General features: G+C 36.1%; 2 protein-coding genes across 5 annotated transcripts in view; both read right to left on the bottom strand.

Annotated features, from left to right (window-relative positions):
• LOC306885889 (SAM and SH3 domain-containing protein 1-like) overlaps positions 1 to 13229 on the bottom strand; it is a 101352-nt gene extending 88123 nt beyond the window's left edge. Inside the window, exon 1 of the mRNA XM_079442692.1 lies at positions 12296 to 13229. Coding sequence (XP_079298818.1) covers positions 12296 to 12787 — 492 coding nt within the window. The 5' untranslated portion in view covers positions 12788 to 13229. The remainder of the gene's footprint in view (positions 1 to 12295) is intronic.
• A 3310-nt stretch (positions 13230 to 16539) lies between these two features.
• The window catches only part of LOC306886694 (syntaxin-binding protein 5-like), a 37351-nt gene continuing 30306 nt past the window's right edge, over positions 16540 to 23584 (bottom strand). For 3 of the 4 annotated variants that reach the window (XM_079444003.1, XM_079444004.1, XM_079444006.1), the window contains 6 exons: positions 22610 to 22849; positions 21189 to 21546; positions 20937 to 21102; positions 20733 to 20844; positions 19352 to 19572; positions 17269 to 18624 (listed from right to left, as the gene is read on the bottom strand). In XM_079444003.1, coding sequence (XP_079300129.1) covers positions 18583 to 18624; positions 19352 to 19572; positions 20733 to 20844; positions 20937 to 21102; positions 21189 to 21546; positions 22610 to 22849 — 1139 coding nt within the window. In that variant the 3' untranslated portion in view covers positions 17269 to 18582. Of the gene's footprint in view, positions 18625 to 19351; positions 19573 to 20732; positions 20845 to 20936; positions 21103 to 21188; positions 21547 to 22609; positions 22850 to 23584 lie in introns of all 4 variants that reach the window. The other variant, XM_079444005.1, reaches the window with a different exon arrangement.

Genomic DNA, 23584 nt, shown 5'->3' with positions numbered 1-23584 from the left:
CTCAGAGCTGTAAATGGATGGATTTGTCAGTAGATTAACTCTTGACTCTTACAGTCAGAGCTGTGCTGGACATCCACTGCGTCCGACCGCCGGCTATAACGGCCGTCTGCCAGCAGAAACCAGAGTCACTACAGACAGCAGATAACTAGCAGCTTTCACCCGAGCGGAAAGGATGTGTTAGTCCTCAAAATAACAACATATTATTATGATCTTCCACTCTGCTATAAAGATCACCATGACTTACAAATGACAAACTGTCAAAATCAGCTTAGTTTAAGTGCATAACAAAACATATGTCAATTCTATCCTGATTGTTATTATTTTTTATAAGCATTTATAATGACATTTACAAAAAAAATTTTTAAAAACAAACATTTTTCAAAAGCAAATACACATTAATTGTGAACAGGAAGAGCAAGGACATCAATTTAAAAATGTAAAAAGGGTTCATTTTGTGTGTAGCACAACTCTATGGACGTTTGAGGGTTGTTAAACAGCGACTCTTATGTTGAAGAGCTCTTCTGAGCAGCCAGTAACATCACGACACACAGCTGTGTTTGTTCGGCTAAAGTGTGCATTAAAGAGGATCTCCATCCCGTCTGTCTGCACACAGAAACCGAAAACAGATGCTGAACATGGAGCAAAACGCCCCTGTCTCTGAACAATTAACCACCAAAAGGGTGTACAGCATCCATGCATTATAACTCATGTAGAACATGTTGAAGAGTGATTCATACTTAATCTAAACATGCCACAATGGTTTAAAAAGCAAAGAAATAGACAAAAGATGCAATCATTATTGCGCAAAATGACATTAGAGTAACATCAGTGTTTGGAAACAATCAAATTAAATTCACACACATTAGGACTGGTAGTATGACCATATACCGGCTAATTTTTTTTTAGTTTTTAATTCACTAGTTTATCCATACAGAAATAACACTATATTATGGTGTATATAAAATATATAGCCTATATACATACACACACCGAGAGAGAGAGAGAGAGAGAGAGACTATATTATGATATATATCATTATCTTTATACTAAATTATTTAGTTTTCAACAACAAAAAAATAAATTATTAGTTTAACCCATAAATAATTACTACATGGTAATTTAAAATTAATTTCCAGCAAAAACAAAACAAAAAAACTATGGTGTATTATGATTTACTTTAGACAAATAATAAATAAATTAGTTAATTCATTAGTTTAAAAAAAGTTTAAAAAGAACGACACACTATTTCCCTGTTTAATGCTGTAAAGCTGCTTTGACACAATCTGCATTGTAAAAAGCACTGTATAAAATAATGGTGACTTGACTTTGATCTACAGGAATGCATTATAAAGGAATGGATTATAAATTGAATGATTTGTGATGGATTATCAACTAATTATGCACCTTTCTTGTAGGTGTGTTCAGAGAGTATATCATATTTTTAATTCATCTCAAAGTGCATACAGCACAAAATCTGGCAGTTAGGGCAAATTCTGTAAACACTGAATTTTTTTTTTTTTCTTGTGCTTGCAGGTTCATTCTGAGAATCAACCCTGGTGGCACCAAATGCCATTCAGAGTCACAGATCAGATGTGCGCAAAGACAAAGCATCAGCCTGAATCCCCTCGTGGTGTTTCTCATCAGAGAGCTCGTCAACTTTGCCAAAATTACTGAAATTTAACACAACAACACAAACAAATTTTTACTGTATTTTATTTCTGTGAAGTCTGTTTTGCCATGCTGCAGATAACAGTCCCCAGGGGACTGTGGTGATGCCCTTTTTCAGCTAGCACATGCTAGAGTTGAAGATTCGTAATTTGTATTTTTAAAAAGAACATGTTCAACAATTAAAAAGAATATTATAAAGACAAATGCTAATGAGTTATTGTGATCTTTATGGGGTTGTAAAATAATATGGTATATAGTGTTGTACTGCAATTAGATTGAAATAAAGAAAATAAACTGAACAGTACTAATATTGACAATACAGGAATAATATTTTAAATGAGAATACAGTAATAATATATCCAGCTACTGTAAAATTTACAGCATCTCTTTACAGTGTAGTTTCGGTGCCTATCCGTTGGCACCCGAACGAGCAGGGGGTAATAATAAAATAATAATAAAAGCTGCGAGCATCTTCTGGAGCGGACAGCAGCAAATACCAATAAAGGTACATATTCTTTCTTTTTCTGAAATCACTCACTGTTATACTGTACATTTGTTTATAATTTTTAAAAATATATTTAATCATCTTGTAAATGACACTACTAATAATCTATGTAATTAACGGGTTTATCTTTTATGAAGCCTCTTTGTGAGTTGAAGCATGGGCAAACTTGGTACTGGAGGGCACTGTCCTGCAGTTTAGCTTTAACCCTAATCAAACACACCTCTACCAGTTAACTTCATTAGGACCAGTGTTGGGCTAGTTACTCAAAGAATGTAATATATTACTCATTACTAGTTACTCCTTTCAAAAGCAATATTGTTACTTGTTACTTTATGGCAACAGTAATTAGTTACACTACTGTTTCTTCAAGACCCACAGAAGTTGTAACTGTGTATCTTCCACATAAAATTCTTATAGAATGTTACTAATAACATATTTCTGCCTCATCATCTGACCAAAATCTACATTGGATCGCAGTCAGAAGTTATTACAAATACTCAATAGTGATTGATACAACACTTCTACTCGAATGTCACTATCAATCTCATTAATTGTCATGTGCAGCTTTAAGCTAATTGTAAGTTCTCCATTACATATACATTTCATTATGTATTTTATCAAATCACATAAGTTTGTAAGAAACTGTTTGATTTTTCAAAAAGACTTTTAATTATAGTAATATAATGTAGCACATGTTGATCAGAGGGATGTGGGTGGGATGTAAAGCCAGAGTAAAGCACAACTTACACAACAGTGTTCAGATCATCTTTTTTCCTGCATGACAAAATCAATATAATGCAATATTTCCATCTGCTGAATGTAAGCTTTTCCATATTCCAAGCTTGCCTGCTGCACTGGGGACATCACATGCATGTGTGAGTCGTGAAAATTATGAAAATAAATCTAGGAATTATTTGATTGTTAGATTTTAAATCAGCGGGATTGAGGCAAAAGTAACTAACTAAGCTGTTTTATGGATAGTAACTGTAATATTATCACTGAAATCTTATTAGGAATTAGTTACACTACTAGTTACTGCAAAAAGTAATTTTATTAAGTAAGTTACTAGTATCCAGTTAGTTCCCAACAGGCTACAGCTAGGTGAGTTTTATCAGGGTTGGAGCTAAACTCATTTAATATTTAAACTATAAACAAATATACTGTACAGTATAACGGTGAGTGATTTCAGAAAAAGAAAGAAAAAACCTTAATTGGTTGCTGCTCTCCGCTCTAGAAGAAGTTGTTGTTTTTTTTCCCTCCCTGCTGATAGGTGCCCAAACTAGCTCTTCTGATTGGCCGAAATCCTCTGATCTCTGAAGAGTGCTCGCCGTTGCCTCTACAGGTGCACAAATCACTTTTGCTCCATTTGTCACACAGATATGTGGTGCAGACGGGAGAGTGAGTGAAACTAGTCTTTTGCAGGTGAAAAATACTGTAGAAAACATTGTACAAGTGTGCAAATCTCATTGCAAGAATTCAAATACTGATTTGTGGATGTACAAAATTCGCCCGTGACTTCACATTTTTGATGCAGGTGTGTGAATGTGTTTTGCACCATATTCACTGTAGCAATAGCAGCAAAACATGTGAGTACGAGTTTCTTGATTTGTGATTCGTAGAATAGGATTTGTGCTCCTGCAATGAAGGATCCAAGAAAGTGTAACTGTTGTGTCGTGTTTGTGGGAGAGAGAAAAAAAAAAATCTACAAATTTGCGACTTTTGTCTGTAGCCACACATGTGTATCAGTAAATTTGAAGCCATTGTCTACAACTATACATTCTGCTGTCACAGACACTCAGTTATTTTGCACCAAATTTACCTTCATAGTTATTGTAACACACTGAACTGTCATATTTCGATCAAACGCACCCGCTCCTACCCAGGCTGTTAGGTCATTTACAGCCATAGTTTATTTTGATTAACTGCTCCACTAACACAATAAAGCCGCACGCTGTGTGTTCCTGTTCAAAGCATCCATGCATAAAGACAGAGGCCAATGGCAACACAAATTGATTGTGCGGTGGAGCAGACAATGAAAAGGACAGCCACCATCAAAAAAGCACATCCCTGTTTCCCAGAATGCCATCGGACCGGTTACATCTGTCAAAGATAATCCATCAACATCGATTTGATACGGAGTATGTCCTACAAATCTAGTCTATAGGGTTTACTCTACTCCAGTGATGTTGTGAAGACTGCACACGTGGTTTCTATTTTTGCGCATAATTTTAGTACTTGGCTACCGGTGTAACCTGAACCATTTCCAGAGCGGACCTTTGCAAAAACGGTTTATTTGCAGCAAATATGTAGTAACATGGCAGCAAACTAAATTATTAGGATGTGCGCACAATGACAGCATTATGCAACAACAAAGCAAGCCACAGCAAAACATGAACATCAGAAACCACTGCAAAGTTGAGCAGATTTTATGCAAATGTGCATTGATGTAAAGACCAATGGGAAAGCAGAAAGTGGAGGTCATCTGATCCCCCAACAAATAACGATTGATATTCTAATCAAGTATTATACACACAAATATATGTGCGTGTTAAAAACACTTGTTACTTATAAGTATTTAAATTATTTAAATTAAGTCAAGTATTTAAATTATTTAAATAATAAGTATTTAAATGACTTATTACTTGAATGTGTTAAAAAAAAAAACACTTCATAATGAGATTTTCCCCCCACTTTGTATAGTTTTGCTTCAATTATAGGTTAGAATTTTGTTAATTAAAAAAAAAAATGTAATTAAATATATATTTATTCAATATAATTATTGCATTTCCAACAAAAAAAACTACAGTATATTATGATATTTATAGTTAACACGAGACTAAACTATTTAGTTATAAAATATTATTATTATTATTATTATTATTTTTTTAATTAATAAAGTAATTAAATAATAAATTTTTCCAAAAATTACTACAATCACATAGTTATATAATATATTTAAAAATATTTTAATTGAATTTACAGCAAAAAGCTATATTATGGTATATGGTGTTGCTGTGATATTAAATTATTCATGATGTTATGATGACATTTGACTTTGGTCCTAAGAGACACTGCATTCAAGTAACTAGCAATGGCTGCATTTGTGCACTGTTGTGCATTAGCATCTGAAAATATTTGCTTTGCAAATAACATTAAATTGTCTTATAGTGCAGAAAGAACATGCATCACAAACCAAATGTTACTTTACACTGACAACACTGTTGAGACTGAGTTTAACTGCCATACAAGAAAAGCTGACTAGCTTCTGCTTCACACTTAAGAGTGAAGAAAAACAGCACTATAATGACCAGTAAGACGTCTAAGTGGGTTTTAAGCACTACTGCAGTTGTGAGGCCATACATTCATGTGAAATAACGCTCATATTGGGTGGTAATCCTTCAAAATCCAGTAATCTTAAAGCGTTCGGGTCGCAGCTGTGAGGCTGGTTCACCCCTCACCCTCAGGTCACACAGTATCACAGCGCACTTCCATCCAGACAGCCAAGAAAATTTATTTATCTGAGCTTGTAGCAGCAAACTGCTGTAACTAAGGGTAAAGGTTTGTTAAAAAGAAACTTAAATGCAAAATCCTCTCAAAAGAGCTCTGAAGTCCCCCAACAGTGTTTCTGTCAGACTCATTCAGAAAGCACATCTCTGAGGGCCTCTTCGCAGCCAGCCTGCTCTCTGTTCCAGTTTAAAACTGACAGGAGAACAGATTCACTCGGATTTAAAAACAGCAAACACAAAGTATGAGTCCAAAACATGATGTAGTTTGTCCTGAAAGGACGGGCCGTTCAAGGGAACTTCAAAATGTCTCTGCGCCCGCTGCCAGACAGAAACCTGAGAGAAATGTTCGAAATCACAAAAACCCTTTGCTCAGATTTAATAAAAGGTCAGCGGTGACTCATGAAATGCTCTCCAGAATGCTGCACTTTACAGTTTGTGCCTGAATCTTTTATGAACATTATCCGGTGGAGAATCCGTGCACTTCTGTTGTCTCAGTCCTCAGAAAACACAGATCTGTGGAAGTCAAGCTCTTCATTATATGTGAGATGACGACTCCAAAATGAAAGTTCTGCTCTTGTTTCTCCTCCCCGTGTTGTTTGAAAGCCTTGGAAATGTTTGTGGAACACAAAATAAGCCAAGCAAGTTGCATTTTTCCATACTTTATAAGTAACTAAGGCTGTCAAGCTCCAAAATGCCACTTTCTATGAAGAATTCAAATGTAAACATACTCAATGGAAACTGACAAATAAATAAAGAGTAGATGATGACTGATGAGGAATTTCCATTTTTTGCCTGAATTATCAGAAACAGAACTGAACAATCAGTAAATATAAATCTGAAGTCAATTTATAGATAGATAAATAAATTAAAATATTTAAAATAATAATAAATAGTTTCAATGTATATTCAAAGTAATTTGAAATGTATGTATAAAAAAATATTTACTAATTTACCTAATTACTAATAGCTTAACTTTATTAATGTAAATAATTTATCAGTGTATTGTTCTGACAAATAAATAAATTCTTTAAGCACGGAAATCTCAACTGACTTGGTTTACTTCAATAAAATACCAAACTAAAAATGTCAATGCAAAAAATGTATCGGTGTAATGTTTTGAAAATAAATGAAACATAAATAATAATAATAATATTTAATGTTTTACAACCCCTTCAGTGACCTATCCTGACATAATTTTAAAAACAAAAACTGAACTGGATCAAATAAAGTGCAAAGTCCAGCTCTATTGTTTTTTCTCATCCTGTTTGATAAAAAAAAAAAAAAAAAAAAAAAAAAAAGTCTCATTGCAGGCAGAGTTGTGAATGCTGTTTTTAACCTTAAACTAATTAGTTTGGCTGTAAAACAAATTTAAACATGTAAGTGTGTCATCAAATGTTTTACAGCTGGAAAATTGATGCCTTAAACTGGTTTTAAGCCCCAGTGTGAGGCATTTCCTAACACAACTTACATATGATGAAGAAAAGTGATTTAGCAAAAGCCCAGCATACCGACGAGCCCCATGGATCCAAAAAAAACAAGATCTGAAAAGCCAAAACAACAAAGCTCCAAAATACAGCTTAACCAGATTAGAGGCTTTGTCAGGAAATATAGTTCTGACAATAGTCCATCAGGCAAAACAGCTCATCTCAACAAGCCAGACGAGTCAGAGAAACATTTATATCCAAAAGGTTATGCATTGAAGTTTAGAACTTAGGGTTAAAGGTTAGTTCAACCGGAGCATAGCATAGTTACATAACGTATGAAACGCTTCAGTTTTTTTTAAAAGAGCGCCGTGTGGAAAAAAAATCAGGATGCTGCTTCCTAATGTAAAGAGACAGGCTCCTTCCGAGTCACTAATGAAGCCAGAAAGAATACTCCATTGATGCCTTGATCTCTCTTGCCACATGCCACAAGGACCTGCTCACCCTGACCAGACACGACTCATCTGTGGTGACACACGCTTCACTTACACAAGCTTTTTTTGGAAAGACACCGGTTTGGGAAAGATCACTTCATCCAAGCCAGCACAGGAACCCTCATCCATTCATAATGCAGGTCAGACAGAATACGAGCTGCGCTTACTATCAACCTCCCACTGCTATCCAAACACACTAAACGGAGGCTGGGTATCCCATGTTCTGTGCTGATACAAAACCAACAGGAGGAATCAGTAGAATTTGACTGGAGGAGATGATCTACTAAACCTAAATCTGCAAATGGGTTAAAATGGAACAAGTAATTTTTCACTATTATTTAGAAAAGGATTTGCATATTCATGGGTTTAAATGAAAGATTTTTGTTATAAGAGACAAAAACAGCCTTATGCATTAAATGCACTCCATTCCTGGTATATAAAAAAAATAGACCTGATTTTCAAAAGTCAACAAATTTGCGACTGCTGAATGTAACATTTTTGACAAGCCAAAAAAGTCTGTTTCTAAGGAACATGTCATTTATAATGAAGTGAAGTGACATTCAGCCAAGTATGGTGACCCATACTCGGAATTCGTGCTCTGCATGTAACCCATCCAACGTGCACACACACAGCAGTGAACACACACACCGTGAACACACACCCGGAGCAGTGGGCAGCCATTTATGCTGCGGCGCCCGGGGAGCAGTTGGGGGTTCGGTGCCTTGCTCAAGGGCACCTCAGTCGTGGTATTGAGGGTGGAGAGAGCGCTGGACATTCACTCCCCCCACCTACAATCCCTGCCGGCCCGAGACTCGAACCCGCAACCTTTGGATCACGAGTCAGACTCTCTAACCATTAGGCCCAAAATTCAAACATAGTTCTTTCTCCCCTTACACACATTATCATGTCCGTCAAAAATATAAGCTGTCTGTCAGTTGGAATATTAGAACTGAAAACACTGACACGCTCATGGGCATCAATCATAAACAATCATTAAGAAAGAAAGAAATAATTATCACCTTACAATCCATCTGTTTTCAAATCCGTATCATTTGAATATCACAACATTGATGTCTGTCAAAAAATAACATGCAAAATAACAATAGTATTTACGAGAAGAAAGAGGTCCAGGGAGCACATGCTCAGACAGACTTAAAAGTATTTAGACAATTTTCACAACTTTCAAAATTGTTTAATGTAATTTTTGTTTCATAAACATTTGTTATGTTACAACAGTACAATCCATTGAACACACCGCACTTCAGTCCCATTTTCATTCCAGTCAAAAATTAAATATGGCACTACCCTGACTAAGGTCAATATTTGAAGTTTTCCAGTATTTACATTTACATTCATGCACTTGTCAGACTCAAGAGCTTTTATCTGAAGAAATGTACACCGTGTTGAAGGCATACATTTTTATCAGTTCAACCGTGGTCATTTTACTGGCAATTAAACCCATGATCCTGGCGTTGTTAGCATCTAGCATACACACACAAAAAATGATTTTACAATAAAAACATTTACAATCTAATTTAGCACATAACACAAAAACTGTACCCAGAATTCAAACAGTGGCTGAAGTATTTAGCCAGTATGTAAATCTGACAAAGACATGACAGTCAATATGAATATGGGTTTGCAAAACTAGGGCAAGTAAATCATTTTGGGTGAACTATTCCTTTAAACCCTAAATTTGGTGTTAAATGCATTCTTCAGTTCAGATTCCTCTCAGTCCACGGATACGCTTTGGAATAAGCCTGGAAAACCACAAATACATGTTTAAATCAAGCTCGCTCAAGCGCACTACGTTGTTAGTTGCAATCTCAATTTGCAAGACAATTTGGGAAGCAGCAGTTCGCATTCCGTGAAACCAAGGAAGCAAGTGAAAACATTTTAAAAGTGGGCCACTCTTTACAAATGCAAATGACAGTAATGATAATGAGGACTTTGGCATGGCATGAGACATTAAATGGCTCTCTAAGCTCAAAGCGCAATGAAGCCATCTGTCACCAGAGACCCGTCACTGATAAATGCGCTGATAAGACGGCATAATGGAAACACGACTCGGACAAGAACAAAAGCGGCGGCGGAGTCCAGTGACAGCTCACCGCAGAGGCATGACAAGCTCTCTGCTACAGGTGGATATGCCGCTGAACGCTGCAGCGTTTAATGAGTCCCTGTATACTAATGAAGACTGTTTATTATGTAAGCAGATATAGCAAGAAAACATATGCATAACAATAAAAGACGGAGAGGGACTCAATTTATTTAAAAATGTGTAACCTTTATATTGATCTATAAATGTAATTTATATTTAAAATGTGGAACTCATTGGCAGAAATACTGCAAAAAATTATTTATCTGTATTTTGTATTATAAATACACTGATGTTAGGAATAAAAATAGGCCCTATGCATTACAATCAAAGATGGAGAGGGACTCAATTAACTTAATTAAAAAAATTATAATAATTGCATTTAACAATAAGTATAATTTATCATTAAAATGTGGAACTGCACAGAGACCCCCCCCACACACACACACAAAAAACACAACTTAACTAGTATTTTATTACATATATTGGTACGCAGAGGGAAAAAATATGCATTACAACAAAAAACTGAGAGGGACGCAATTTATTAAAAAAATGGGCAACATTTATATTGAAATATAAATATTATATATTTACATTGAACTATAAATGTGATTTATTAAGAGTGAATTAAGTTTACTTTTTTTTCACCCTTAATTATTTTTTATTGTTGTAAGCATAAACATTAATAAATTGTGTTAGCATTATCTTAAAAAAAAAAGAAAAAGATTTGGTAATAGGGTAAAAAAAAAAAATTGAAGATTTTAATATGCACTTTTACTTTTCAAATGAGCACATGTTTTAATGATGTTCAGATATTTTTACTGGAATACAAGACAAAAATGAATCTGAACTGATCAAACATTATATGCACACATTTAATTTTCTCAGCCTTATTTAGTTTTTTATTGTTTTAAGCATAAACCCCTATAAATGTTGTAGAATTATCTTTAAAATAAGAAAAAATTAGCTAATAGTGTAAAAAAATGTATTGAAGATATATTTTGATATGTCATTTTACTTTTCAATGAATATATTGTTGTAATGATATTCAGATATATAATTTTTGTGAATGTTTGAAATGATCAAACATTATATGCACTGTTATAAAAGCATTAGTTTGTGCTTCATATTGTTTAATTAGTCATTGCACAATAAAATAAGACAACTAAACTATAAAGAGTTGTGCAGACCTAATCGCTTCTCAAGGTCCAAAACATGACTTTCATAATAACAAAACTGAATCTGATCATGCAAAAAAAGACAAAAACAAACATTAAATGTGCATTGCATTAGCCTGTCTATTATTTAAAAGCTCTTGAGCTTTGAATGATGCTCAGCGGAGATAACTGTGCAGTAAATCACTCTATTAATAGCATTCAGTGTAGTTAATGGATTACAGTTCTTGTTCTCCAGGTTATCGATTAGAGCCAAGACTCGCCTGCTCTCAAAGCCCCAGAGTGCACTAATGAATAACGACTTCAATTAAGGTTGTCTAATACTTCAACGTCTCCGGCGGGATAAAATCATCTGACTTGGAAAGCATCAAGCATGCCGCAACATACTGTACTAGACCAACAAGACCTCAGAAATAAGTTTAAGTTTATGATAAAAAGACAATATGATAACCACAACATTTAATGTGCTGCCACTCAATGCAACTGCTTGCTTGGATACTTGCTTGCAATAGTGATGGACCAATATATCAGCCAGAGCAATTATTCAGGCAATATTCAGACTTTTTAAGATTATAAGCAATGGCCATTGAAACGAATAGTTCATTAAAAAAAAAAAAATTACTAACCCTCAGGCCATCCAAGATGTAGATGAGTTTGTTTCATCAGACCAGATTTGGGGAAATTCAGCATTACATCACTTGCTCACTAACTAATCCTCTGCAGTGAATGGGTGCCGTCAGAATGGGTCCACACCACTTCATTCTATTTTGTTTGTAATAAATCCATCAAGACATTTAATGAACTTTAAATGACTGTTTTTGCTTGTAAACAATGCCGTGCATATTTCTCTCCTAATTCAGATGAAAGCAATACTATGGATAGAGGAAGTATATTTTAGCCAGAAGCAATGGTTAGAAGTTAAAAACAACTTAAGGATGGATTTGTTTCTTACAAACATGTTCACTTATTTCTAACAAAATTTTCACTTATATTAATTGAAGGACTGGAGAGGTGTGGATTATTATCGTGATGTTTTTATCAGCTGTTTGGACTCTCATTCTGACGGCACCCATTCACTGCAGAGCATCCATTGGAGAGCAAATGATGTGATGCTACATTTCTCCAAATCTGTTCCCATGAAGAAACAAACTACATCTTGAACGTTATGAAGGTAATGCACTTGGTCGACCACCACTGCACAAGTAAATATAATAATGCATGACATTTAGCAGGCACAACCTTTCTTGGATGTTTATTACTCCAAAAATGAGACTAAACACACACACCAGGTGAGTAAATTTCAAGCCAACGGGTAACCTTTGAAAGCAGGAAGAAAATGTAAATATCTCTGCAGCAAAACAAAGAGCCGGTGCAAACATTTTCAGGTGATGTGACAGGAGCTATAATGACGTAAAGGTTAGTACTCACTTTATACGAGTAGGGCATTTTGCTCAGGTCAATTCCATCCTTCACCAGCTTATCCCTTATCATTATCTTCAGCTTGAGTTTAGGATACACCACCGGCTGCTTGTGGTTCTCTAGTGCATTAATGTCATTGGAAAGTCCGACCCTGGGCCTGTCCCAAGTAGAATTGACCCAAGACTTGGTGCATTTCTGTTTGCAGTCACTAATTTGAGGGCATGTGCCATGTGGAAGCGGTTCAAGGGTGAAATACAGTCCTGGTGCCACCTTCCTGTCTTCATCTCGGAGTCTCTCCACGGCCCGGAGAACCTTTTCCCGGTGATATGGAGTGAAGACACCGATGGCATCTAGGTCAGGGTCTCCTATCTGTTTGCACACCTCCAGGTCATCATAACCATTGTCAACAAATGCCTCCACATACTGACACAGCTGGAGGGTTTTTAGCCACTCGTAGACGATAGTGGGTCCGTTGCTCATCATTCCCAAATCAGAGGACATTCCCAAAGTCCATTCCTAAGAGCACATAATACATTCTTCCCATCTTCAGTGCTATATCAACACTAGCAGTCCATCAGTAGTAAACAAGACTTTCCACTAATGCCTAAACATAGTAAATCTCAAGTAAAATTTGGTTTCAGTGCAAAGAATCCATGTAAACAAAGTTTAAAGTGCATTGTATTTACCTCAGAAATGAATACAAGCTTTAGCATATGAAAATATCCTCGTAAAAGTGTATGTTTTGTCATATATCCAGTCTCACAGCTTGTAAGCTCATGACCGACACTGGTTTCCTCTCAGCATCAGATTATCACTGGAGAAATGCCGTTTGTAGCCAGTGTCAGCGAGTCGCTTTCTTCCGCGTGTCGGTTTATTTTCCATTGATCCTAAACTTAAAGGAAAACAAAGAAGATGCTGCGAACCAGACAGACTGAGCGCGTCTAATTCAACGCAGCGCCAGACGCCAAATTGAAGTTTCCCTCCCCTTCATTCTGATGCGCGTTTCGTAGCTGCTGCTTGACTGTAGCGCCCCCTCCAGGCCGCAGGATGAACTGCAGTCATTCACAGGCGTGAAACTTAAAAAAAATAATAATAATTATGTCTGACCATATATAATTATTTTTATGCAGTTTTTCAATTTGTAAAGCATTATCAGTCGTCCAAATAAATTAATATTAAAGAACACGCAGGCAGAATTTTATGTCAGTTTCAGCTGCAATTTATACACAGATTTTATGCAGAATCTAAAAACATTACATTTTTACTTAGATAAAAAAAGTGTTATGGTAACATTTTTGTGTATTTAATATTAGCTTTTATTACATTCTGACACCTTTTTGTTTTAATTTGGCATCTATAAAATATATAATAATAATAATTTTACACACACACACACACACACACACACACGCAATTAAAGCAAACAGGTGACATGCAATATTTCTGGTTTCTATTTAGATCATAGCCTACATTTTATTTCATTTGTATTTATTTCAACAGGTAAAATAAGAACTAGAATCATTACATACATATTATCTAATGATTATTGAAATTATAAAAATAATCTAATTGTTTAATCAGTGATTTATCACTACAAAACACCTGTTCATTTTGATTAGGCATCTGAAATATATAAATATTTGTGACCCTGGAGCACAAAACCAATCTGTAGCAATAGCCAAAAATACATTGTATGGGTCAAAATGATAGATTTTTCTTTTATGCCAAAAATCATTAGGATATTAAGTAAAGATCATGTTCCATGAAGATATTTTGTAAATTTCCTACTGTAAATATATCAAAACATTTCTGATTAGTAATATGCATTGCTAAGAACTTCATTTGGACAACTTTAAAGGCGATTTTCTCAATATTTAGATTTTTTTGCACCCTCAGATTCCAGATTTTCAAATAGTTGTATCTCGGCCAAATATTGTCCGATCCTAACAAACCATACATCAATGGAAAGATGATTTAGTCAGCTTTCAGATTATGTATAAATCTCAATTTTGAAAAATTGACACTTAAGACTGGTTTTGTGGTCCAGGGTCACATTTGTGTGTGTATTGAAGAAATATATATGCGTATGCTTCTGGTTTCTATTCAGATTATACATTCATTTTTTAATATTACATTTATTTATTTATTCAAAATTGAGAGTGTAAAACTGTGGCATCTAGTGGCCAAAATATGCAAAATGAGGTGTGGAATCAAAACGGCTGTAAGGAAATCTTTCTGTTACATTTATTTTCCATTGCACAGTTATGTCTATAAACATGTTTCCTAAACTGTTGGGTGGCAGCAGATTAAGACAAACATTCATGTGAAAGTCTGAATAATAAAACTGTACAATAAGTCGGCTATGATGAGAAAACCTGCAAACCCATGAAGAATCTTCCCCAAAACCGACCCTTTTCAGGAGAGTATTTTTTTTCTTTTTCTGGAGTACAGCGATGATGTTCAGGGAAACTTAAATAACAATGCCGTGAGTATACTATCAGGAAAAAAATAAAAAATTAAAATCTCGCCTTCATAATCAATAATAGACAGTAAATACTTGTGATTTGTTGCTTTACAAACATCTCACTAGCAGGATTAAAGAAAAAGAGCCTAAATATAATGTAGATGGATGTTTCAAGTTTGTAAACACGATATCATGCTGCCTTTTGTGCAAGAGAAATCAGAGGACGGACAGAGATTCTTCAGGTGGTCTTTCCCTCTTCCACAGACAACCAATCAGATGGCTTGATTCAGCGAGAATATATACACGACCAGTTCATCTTAAAATGCACCCTTTCATTTTAAACAACATAATAAAAGTATTCAATTAAAAGTAAATGATATATTTCTATATATATATATATTTCAAATGTATAAATATATTAGAATATCATTAAACTGGTAATGAGGACAAATCTGAGAGTGAGCCACATTTACACATAGCATGTCTAATTTTGGTCCTTCTTAAAGAAACAAAAATGTCCAAAATAAAGACCAATACCAACTACAAAAACATTAATAATAAAATGACGGTGATGTCATTACAATATAAAACATATAGTGCAAAACCACACAACTGCTCATAGAAAAGAAAAATATATGAAGCAGAGAAGCTGGATTAGATTTTCAAACACCATGGCAACAGAAGGGGTCAATCTATCCATACATGTAGAGATGCCACTGATGTTTTAAATGATAAGGAACATCCTCTCGTCTCTGAGAGATCAACTTTCACAGCAGAGCAACTCTTTGGAGTCTAGTCAGATCCCGGTCACCATCTTCAGTAACTTTGACAGCGTCAGCACTCTCAAGTTTGTCTTCAGAAATATTCATATTTACAACATTTGGCAGCACTTTGACAAACAAAAAAACAAACAGAAAAGCGTTCATGGAATAGCTCACCCAAAAATGAAAATTTGCTGAAAATGTACTCATCCTCAGTCCATCCAAGATGGAGTTTGTTTGTTCATAAGAACAGATTTGGAGAAATGTAGCATCACATCTCTTGCTCACCAATGGATCCTCTGCAGTCCTGATAAAAACATCGCAATAATCCACACCGCTCCAGTCCATCACTAACACCTTCTGACGCGAAAAACTATGCATTTGTACGAAACAAATCCATCATTTTGGCTAAAATACGAGTCCATAATTTAGCTTTCTCTAACGAAAACGTCATCTTGCCTTAATCAGGAGAATACTATGCACAAATCAGGTGCTATTTACAAGTGAAAACAGTTCAGAACAGCTCTAAACAAATATGTGGGTGGAATTTGATGTGAGAGAACAACTGGGGATGGACTTTTTCAGAGGCATTATTATGGATTATGGATATATTTTTTGCCAGAAGCAATGGTTTATAGTTAAAACGCTTTAAAAAACACAGATTTTTGCTTCTCGTAACATTAATTGGTGGGCTGGACTCTTGTGGATTATTGTAATCAGCTGTTTGGGCTCTCATTCTGACGGCACCCATACACTTTAGCAAGTGATGTAATGCTAAATTTCTCCAAATCTGTTCCCATGAAGAAACAAACTCATCTGCATCTTGAATGGCCTGAGGATGAGTACGTTTTCAGCAAATCATCATTTTTGAAAGAACTACCTCTTTCTTATGCCTGATTGGAAAATAAGCGTCAACAGATTTGACAGATGCTCCTACTTTAAAACACAAATAGCAGCAATTTCTTGCACCTCATAAATAAGAAAACACACTTAAAGAAAACATCCCAACATATGCTTTCAAATATATTGTATCTTTAGTTTATAGAAACATGAGCATACACATATTCTTGCATACATGTATGTTCACGAACACACGTACGCACACGAGTCGAGGTTAGCATATATTCATGGGTCGCAAAGCAAAGGCAGAAGGTAATGTCCATCCGTGGGCTGCTGATCGAGAGTATGGAGTTGCATTGAACATTTAGTGGTCACCTCCACTGCAGCAACAAACACAGAGATAGATATATTCACCTCTCTGTGAGGATGACAAACTCATGCATTAGTCCATCCGAAAAGGCTTCTTAGAAAATACACAGAGAAATCCATTCGTCATGTACTTCAGAGGAGGAAGTCACCAGGTACTGTACTGAGTCTCGCATATGCCTTGAGATTTCCTCGTCCAGGTGCAGTTGCATCATGGGAAATGAGGAGGAGGAACCTGTTTTGCATATGAAGAATCAGTACTCTCGGCACATACCACCGGTGTCTCTCATGTCCGGAGAGCGGATGGGGTTTCTGACATGTCATTCATCACAAGGCACATAATCAAGATCATGCCTCACATTTCCCAACTCTCACTCGCACTCCTTCGCGATAAAAATATCCTGCTCCTGTAGATCAAAAATAATTCATGTGCTCCAGATCTCTGTTTGTATATAACCAGCAAATATTCAGCAGTTATTCCTACCGGTGAAACCTTTTAAAAGCACATCTGGGTCACATTTCACCCCCCAAACTCTGAAAAATGAGAAATTACAGTTTGCAGAAAATTTATTTTGCACTGTGAATAATTAGGCACATTTTTATTCTGTAAGGAAAGAAAATAAATAAATTTAACAAAATGTTAAAAAATATTTAAATTGATAAATATATTTATATATCATAGTGGTATTTGTACTGTCTTTAATTGTATTACAGTGTTTTTTTCTAAGCACAAATCAAAAATGAATGATCTTACAAAAACATTTGTCTTCATGCTAAATATTTTTTCTTTTGATTTTGGTGTGAAATATGAGCCAGACACGTTTTTATACAGACACGCTATTAGATCTTTATATTTCCTTAAAATGAACATCTTTCTCCAGTGTCAACACAGCGTATAGTGTACATCAAAGTCCCTAAAAGCTCTTTTGAGACCTGATCAGTGTAAACCAATACGTCCTTTAGACGAAAGAACAACAGAATGGTGCATGATCAGATCAGCTTTGCTGCCCAGGCTCGTCTGCAATTTCATATGGCAAAATAATCACATGATATGTGGTAAATACAGCAACTTCCAGCCCTTTAGAGGTGAAATTAAATGGTACTTCATCACATCTAACATAAGACAAGCCGGCCTTTTCCAAAGCTAACATGATTACTGGGTGAATCTCATGAAATCTAGTTATGCTTCAACTTAAGATCAAATTTATGTAATAGTTTGCTTAAAGAACACCACTGCCTCCTAAAAATAGGTTTTCTTTATGCAAAATATTGATTTTGGGGTGAAATATTAGCTAGATGAGATTCATCCCTATTCCAAAAACAAGAAAAAGCACTAATTTCCTAAATTAAATCACTAGACATGCAACCTATTCTTGCTCTAGTGACAGATTATCAGAAGCATTAAGCTTGGCAATGCTGCAGACGGTAGACCTTCTTTTGTCAGCTCTATGTCCCTCTGACACATTTCATTCTTAAATCTTAAATCTTTCATTTCCCAAAATGTCCTTTCCGTAGTTTCTTTGCAGACAGAATGGCAGTGAAAATGACAGCATGGCGGATGAAGGTACCGGTGATGGGCCTCCTCTCCCAAGACAAGATCAGGAGAGGAAACTCAACTGCCACCGAGAAGGGAAGGGAATCCCATCCTGATGCGTTTCACCTGTCCCGTTCCTTCCCCTCCTGTCTCCTCTGTCTTTCCGCAGCTCCTCAGCTCGAGGTAATGCTGCGTGATGCTGTGCTGAGCGCATGTGGCAGTCTCTGGACATCACAGAGAGAGAAAGATACAGGAAGAGAAGGAAGAAACGGAGGAGAGATGATGGATCTGCTGTCTTCATAGGAAGGTCCGCTGACTCCCTGCAGGGACCTCAGAGCTGGTACCATTTCTTGTCCTTGTATTTCAGCATTATCTGGTGGAGAAAGGCAGATGGTTTACTCTCTATGAAACAAATTAGCCAACACAAATATCACTGTTTGACTACGGCTGCATCTCAAAACCTAGAGAGCTGCCTACCTAGACAGCATTTCTGGACATTAATACCAATAAAAATTACAGTTTCTCAAAAAAGGAATTTGCAGGGCTCTTCTGATTTTTGTGGCCTAAAATGCAATATTTGTGGAATTTTCCACTAAGCGCTTCAGCAGTGAAAATCCACAAAAAAAAATCATGATGTAAATAGTGTAAATCAGTAAAAGAATACAATTACCTGTACATAATGAACACTGTCACTGAATCAGTGTGTAATCAGTGAAAGTGAAATTCACTCACATAATTTTAAAAGTGCATACTGTTGAAATAAAGCATTATGAGGACTAGCAAATATCCAGCCCAATATACATTATATTCAGTATTATATATAGAAGTTTAATAGCATCATTAACCATTAACAAGTTTAAATGCATCATTTTCAGAAAACAAGACTTAATATCTTAAGTCATTATGCATCTCAAGTAAATAAGAATGTTGAACTGGAAAATTACAAAAATACTGAGTAAAAAAAATCACTGTTTGCAGGGAATGATTGCATTATTTCACAATCCTGGAGGGACTGAAATGTGCTCACGAAGTTTTGAAACGCAGCCTCTGTATCATTTTAAAAAGCAGTAGTTGTGGTGAATAGCAAGTGATCGTCTCACATCATGAGCGTGTTTAGAGAAGGAGTCAGCGCTGGACATCATGGCTGCTGTCCTCTCCTCCAGCTCGCCTAGTTTCTGTCCTCTCTCATCCAGAGCTATCCTCGCCCGTGCCAACTCTCCCACCACACCGGACGCGGCCCCCTTCATGCCCTCCATACCACCTGGACCTGGGATGTGCTGCGCCAGGCTGCGTGAAGCCTTACCAGCAGACACCTCTCCGACTGCAGGCGAGAACATACAAGAGGGATGTGATTCAGTGCCAGCAAACGTTTTTCAAGAAAGTACAAATTCTAAAATAACACTTAGAAGAGAAACTTAGTATCATCCCTTGTCATAGCAGAAATTTAGAGCTTGTCTACCTTTTATCTGTGATAACCACTGAGGTGAGTGTGTTTCTTTTGCATCTCATATTTTGCCTGGCTGTTTTCACTTTTTGATGAGAAAGGAGTAGTCTATATTGTGCATTCATAACAAAATGTGTATTTTTTTCTTCTTTTTTAAGTAACAGTGCTGAAAGCAGATATTAATTTATGCAAATTACATGAGAAAAAAAATCTGAATTATCACTAACGAGAATTTGGAGTGAAATATGCCTAATTTTTGTGGGAAAAAAAAATCTTCCTAAAAATAAATTTCTGAAAAATAGTTTTAAAAAAAACTAAATAAAAAAATTTAAGTTTTTTTTTATTCTTTATGTAAAATTAGAGAGATTTCACAAAAGATCTTAATTTTAGAGATAACTTATGACCAATTTTCAGTCTTTGTGACATTAATTATATTGTTTTTCTCTATATAATACTTAGAAATAAAGGTTCTTTATTTCTTTCTGGCTCAGGTTAAAGGTTCTTTAGGAACCTTTCCATTCCACAAAATGTTCTTTATATTTTGGAAAAAAAAGGTTCTTTAGATTATATAACTGTTCTTCTCCACTCTTTTAAGTGTACTGTACATTAAAATGCTTTTCTACTGTAAAAAAAAATTCCTCACTGTAAATATATCAAAACTTAATTTCTGATTAGTAATATGCATTGCTAAGAACTTCATTTGAACAACTTTAAAGGCGATTTTCTCAATATTTAGATTTTTTGCACCCTCAGATTCCAGATTTTCTAATAGTTGTATCTCAGACAAATATTGTCCGATCCTAACAAACCATACATCAATGGAAAGCTTATTTATTCAGTTATTATTATTATCTCAATTTCGGAAAATTGACCCTTATGACTGGTTTTGTGGTCCAGGGTCACATTTGAAAAGTTTGATTGATTAAAAACAGTATAGATATCAGACAAAAAGAATGATAAACAATCAGACAGAATTTTAGATCACTTCTATTTAAGACAAACTGATTTTTATGTTTGAGTGCCAGATTAATGCTTACACAGATCCTCTCTGTCTAAGGACTGAGCCCCGCCTCCAAATAAGCCCTTGAAGAAGCCTCGGTTTGGAGCCTCTGGTGTCTCCACTGGAGTAAACAGCTCTCCAAGCATCTCCTGCAATAATGAGCACCTCAAAATAAATGCCAAAAATGGAAAATTTTGCCAAAAAGTTTACAGGTATGATAAATCAAAGTACACAGTCTGACCTGCAGGTTATCACAGGTTTCCTGGTTATAGGTGATTCTTTGGATCTCAGTGGGCGATGTGAGGTACAGGGCCTGGCCTTGGTTTGAGAAACAGAAGGTTCTGGCTATCCTCATGTCTGTCAGGGGAAGGTAGTTCACATCTAGCAGTGGCCGCAGGCTGGGCAAACTAAAATAAAAAGACGGTTTACAGACTTATGAGTCAAAAAACTAAATATTCTTTGAATCCTTTGAATATCAGGTTAACCATGTTACCTGAGGGTCATGATATGGCCATTGGCACAGAAGCAGGCGATGCCGACCCCTGCAGTCATCGTCACCACATCTGCTCGAAGTACGAAGGAGGTCTCTGTGATGTTGTGTTCATAGACACAGTTTTGGGAGGGCATCGCCACCACCTTAGCCTGTTTCTCTGAGCAGACCACAGCGTATTGACAGTCTGGGTTCTCCTGAGATGAAGGAGACGAGGTGGGCCGGCGTCTCCGTGGCCGTTCTCTCTCTTCCTCAGGGGCGTTGGGCTCATACCAGGACTCGTAAACGTGGGGCAGAAGGGTCCCGCTGGCATCCAGCTGGGCCATGCGCAAAATACCTCCCTTCAAGCGCACTACTGGACCTGTGATGACAAGAAGTCAAGTTAATTGTATTTGTATCATTAATACCTTCATGCCTTATAGTTGCATTAATCAGATTAGATCTGAGTGGCAATATAGTTACATTCTGCTATGATACAAGCAATTAAGCAGTTGAGATTTGCTATATAGTGTAATCACCCTACGCAAGTGCACTGCATGTATGCAGATAAAGTAGGACATTCTTATATATCCAACATTATTTAAAGAGCTAGGTAATTATATGGTTACATTTTGCGAAAATATAAACAATCACATACATAAGATTTGCTATACAGTATACTGCGCGTACTGTTTCCAATATATGGATATACTTATATCTTCAACTTTATATAAAGAGCTGGGTGATAGCTGTATTTTGCGAGATATGCTATATAGTATATTGTTTTACATGAATATACTAGATGTGTGTAAGTGTGAAACCAACAGGTGTGCCTTTTCCCATCAATCGCTGTTTCCATCCAAAGTTACGAATTGAAATGTAAAGCTCCGAATGGAACTTGTGTGAAAATTGGAATACTGCATAAAACATTTCCGAATAAAGTACCGTTTCCATCCCATGTTGTTCAAGAGAACAAAATCGTCACTTCCTGGTAAAGCGATTAATTTCAGTAGGACTGGGAATGAGAGCTCCACACAAGGGTGAAAAAAAGCTCTTCACGCATATTTTGCTCACTTTCAATTTGATCATGCAATTTTTAAAAAGTGACTTCTGTGCGAGCTGTGCTTCAACGGTACACTATTGACAATAAAAAATTCACTTTTTTTCTTTCTCAATTATCCACGTTATCTAATCACATGATCTATTGAGGCAAAGTTTTTCATTGCACATCTAGGAATTTATTCGCTGAATGTGTTTCCATCATATATGTGCATGTCTCCACATCAGGAAAAAATGATCTGCCTCAATGGAGTGCATACATTTTTATGCACTTTTTAAGATTTTATGTGTCTTGGCATTTGTATCCGGTGTATTTTTATGCAATATCCCAAAATCTGTGTAAAAATATGTGAATAGAAACATAGCTAATAATAAGCACATCTTACCACAGAAAGAAATGCCCACAGGCTGTTGCATCCTCTGCTCTGGTGTGGAGGGCACTGTGAGGGCGATGGCCAGCATGCTGCCTAATGAGTTGCCCACCCACAGGCTGGGCATTGCCACAGTCTCGCTCTTCTTGGACAGGGAGTCACAAAAGTAGAAGGAGGAAATGACATCGCGTGACTCTCTGTCAATACTGGTCACACTGGAGCTGCGTGAGCGGCTGAATGAGTTGTCCCTGGCGTCTGAGAACACGGTGACCCATTAGGGACAAAAAGACAACAATAAGAGGACAATTAGCATTACTTTTTTTTAAAATCAAGTCTGAACCACCTTAGGACACCTGAAATCAAAGGACAAAAACAGTCAAGCCATTAAGCAGTTAATCTATTTCTGATACATTCTTAGTAAATACGTAGTATTAATATAAACAGGAAGACATACAGGAACTGCACACAAACCATTGCCATGAAATCACAGAACAATTCCATTCAGTATGAACAAAACTCGCAATCACCAATTACATAACATTGCTATGGTGTTTTATTTTCACTCTCAGAGACCCAGATGCACTTAGATAGCTTTCTGGCAAGGTTACAAACATTCTAAAAGCAATGCAAAGATGAGTCTCACCAAAACATGTTCATAAAAACTAGAGAACTTAACACAGGTTACTGCTGGTTTGATAATGTTTTATGTGTATTTTGGGATGATGAATTTTTATTTTTTTTAGTTTTGTGTAATGATTCTGTATTCCACTAATAATATTAAACTTTAATCTGTTCAAAATCAGACACTGAAAAAAAAGGTGAAGGAATGTTTCCAAAACCAAACTTGGACGGCATCATTCAAGACAACAGGCAATTCCCACATGGCAGGCTCCAGTGAGAGTTAGTATAAACCAGACCAGGTCAGGTCAGCCTAAAATAGGGCCACTCACTGGGGTCACAGAATGAGGTCTCACGGAAAGACGCTGTACG

The sequence above is a fragment of the Barbus barbus genome (genome assembly GCF_936440315.1).
Source record: "Barbus barbus genome assembly, chromosome: 20".
Taxonomy (NCBI): domain Eukaryota; kingdom Metazoa; phylum Chordata; class Actinopteri; order Cypriniformes; family Cyprinidae; genus Barbus; species Barbus barbus.
The sequence above is the reverse complement of the archived record's forward strand: the minus strand, read 5'-3'. Positions and strand labels throughout refer to the sequence as shown.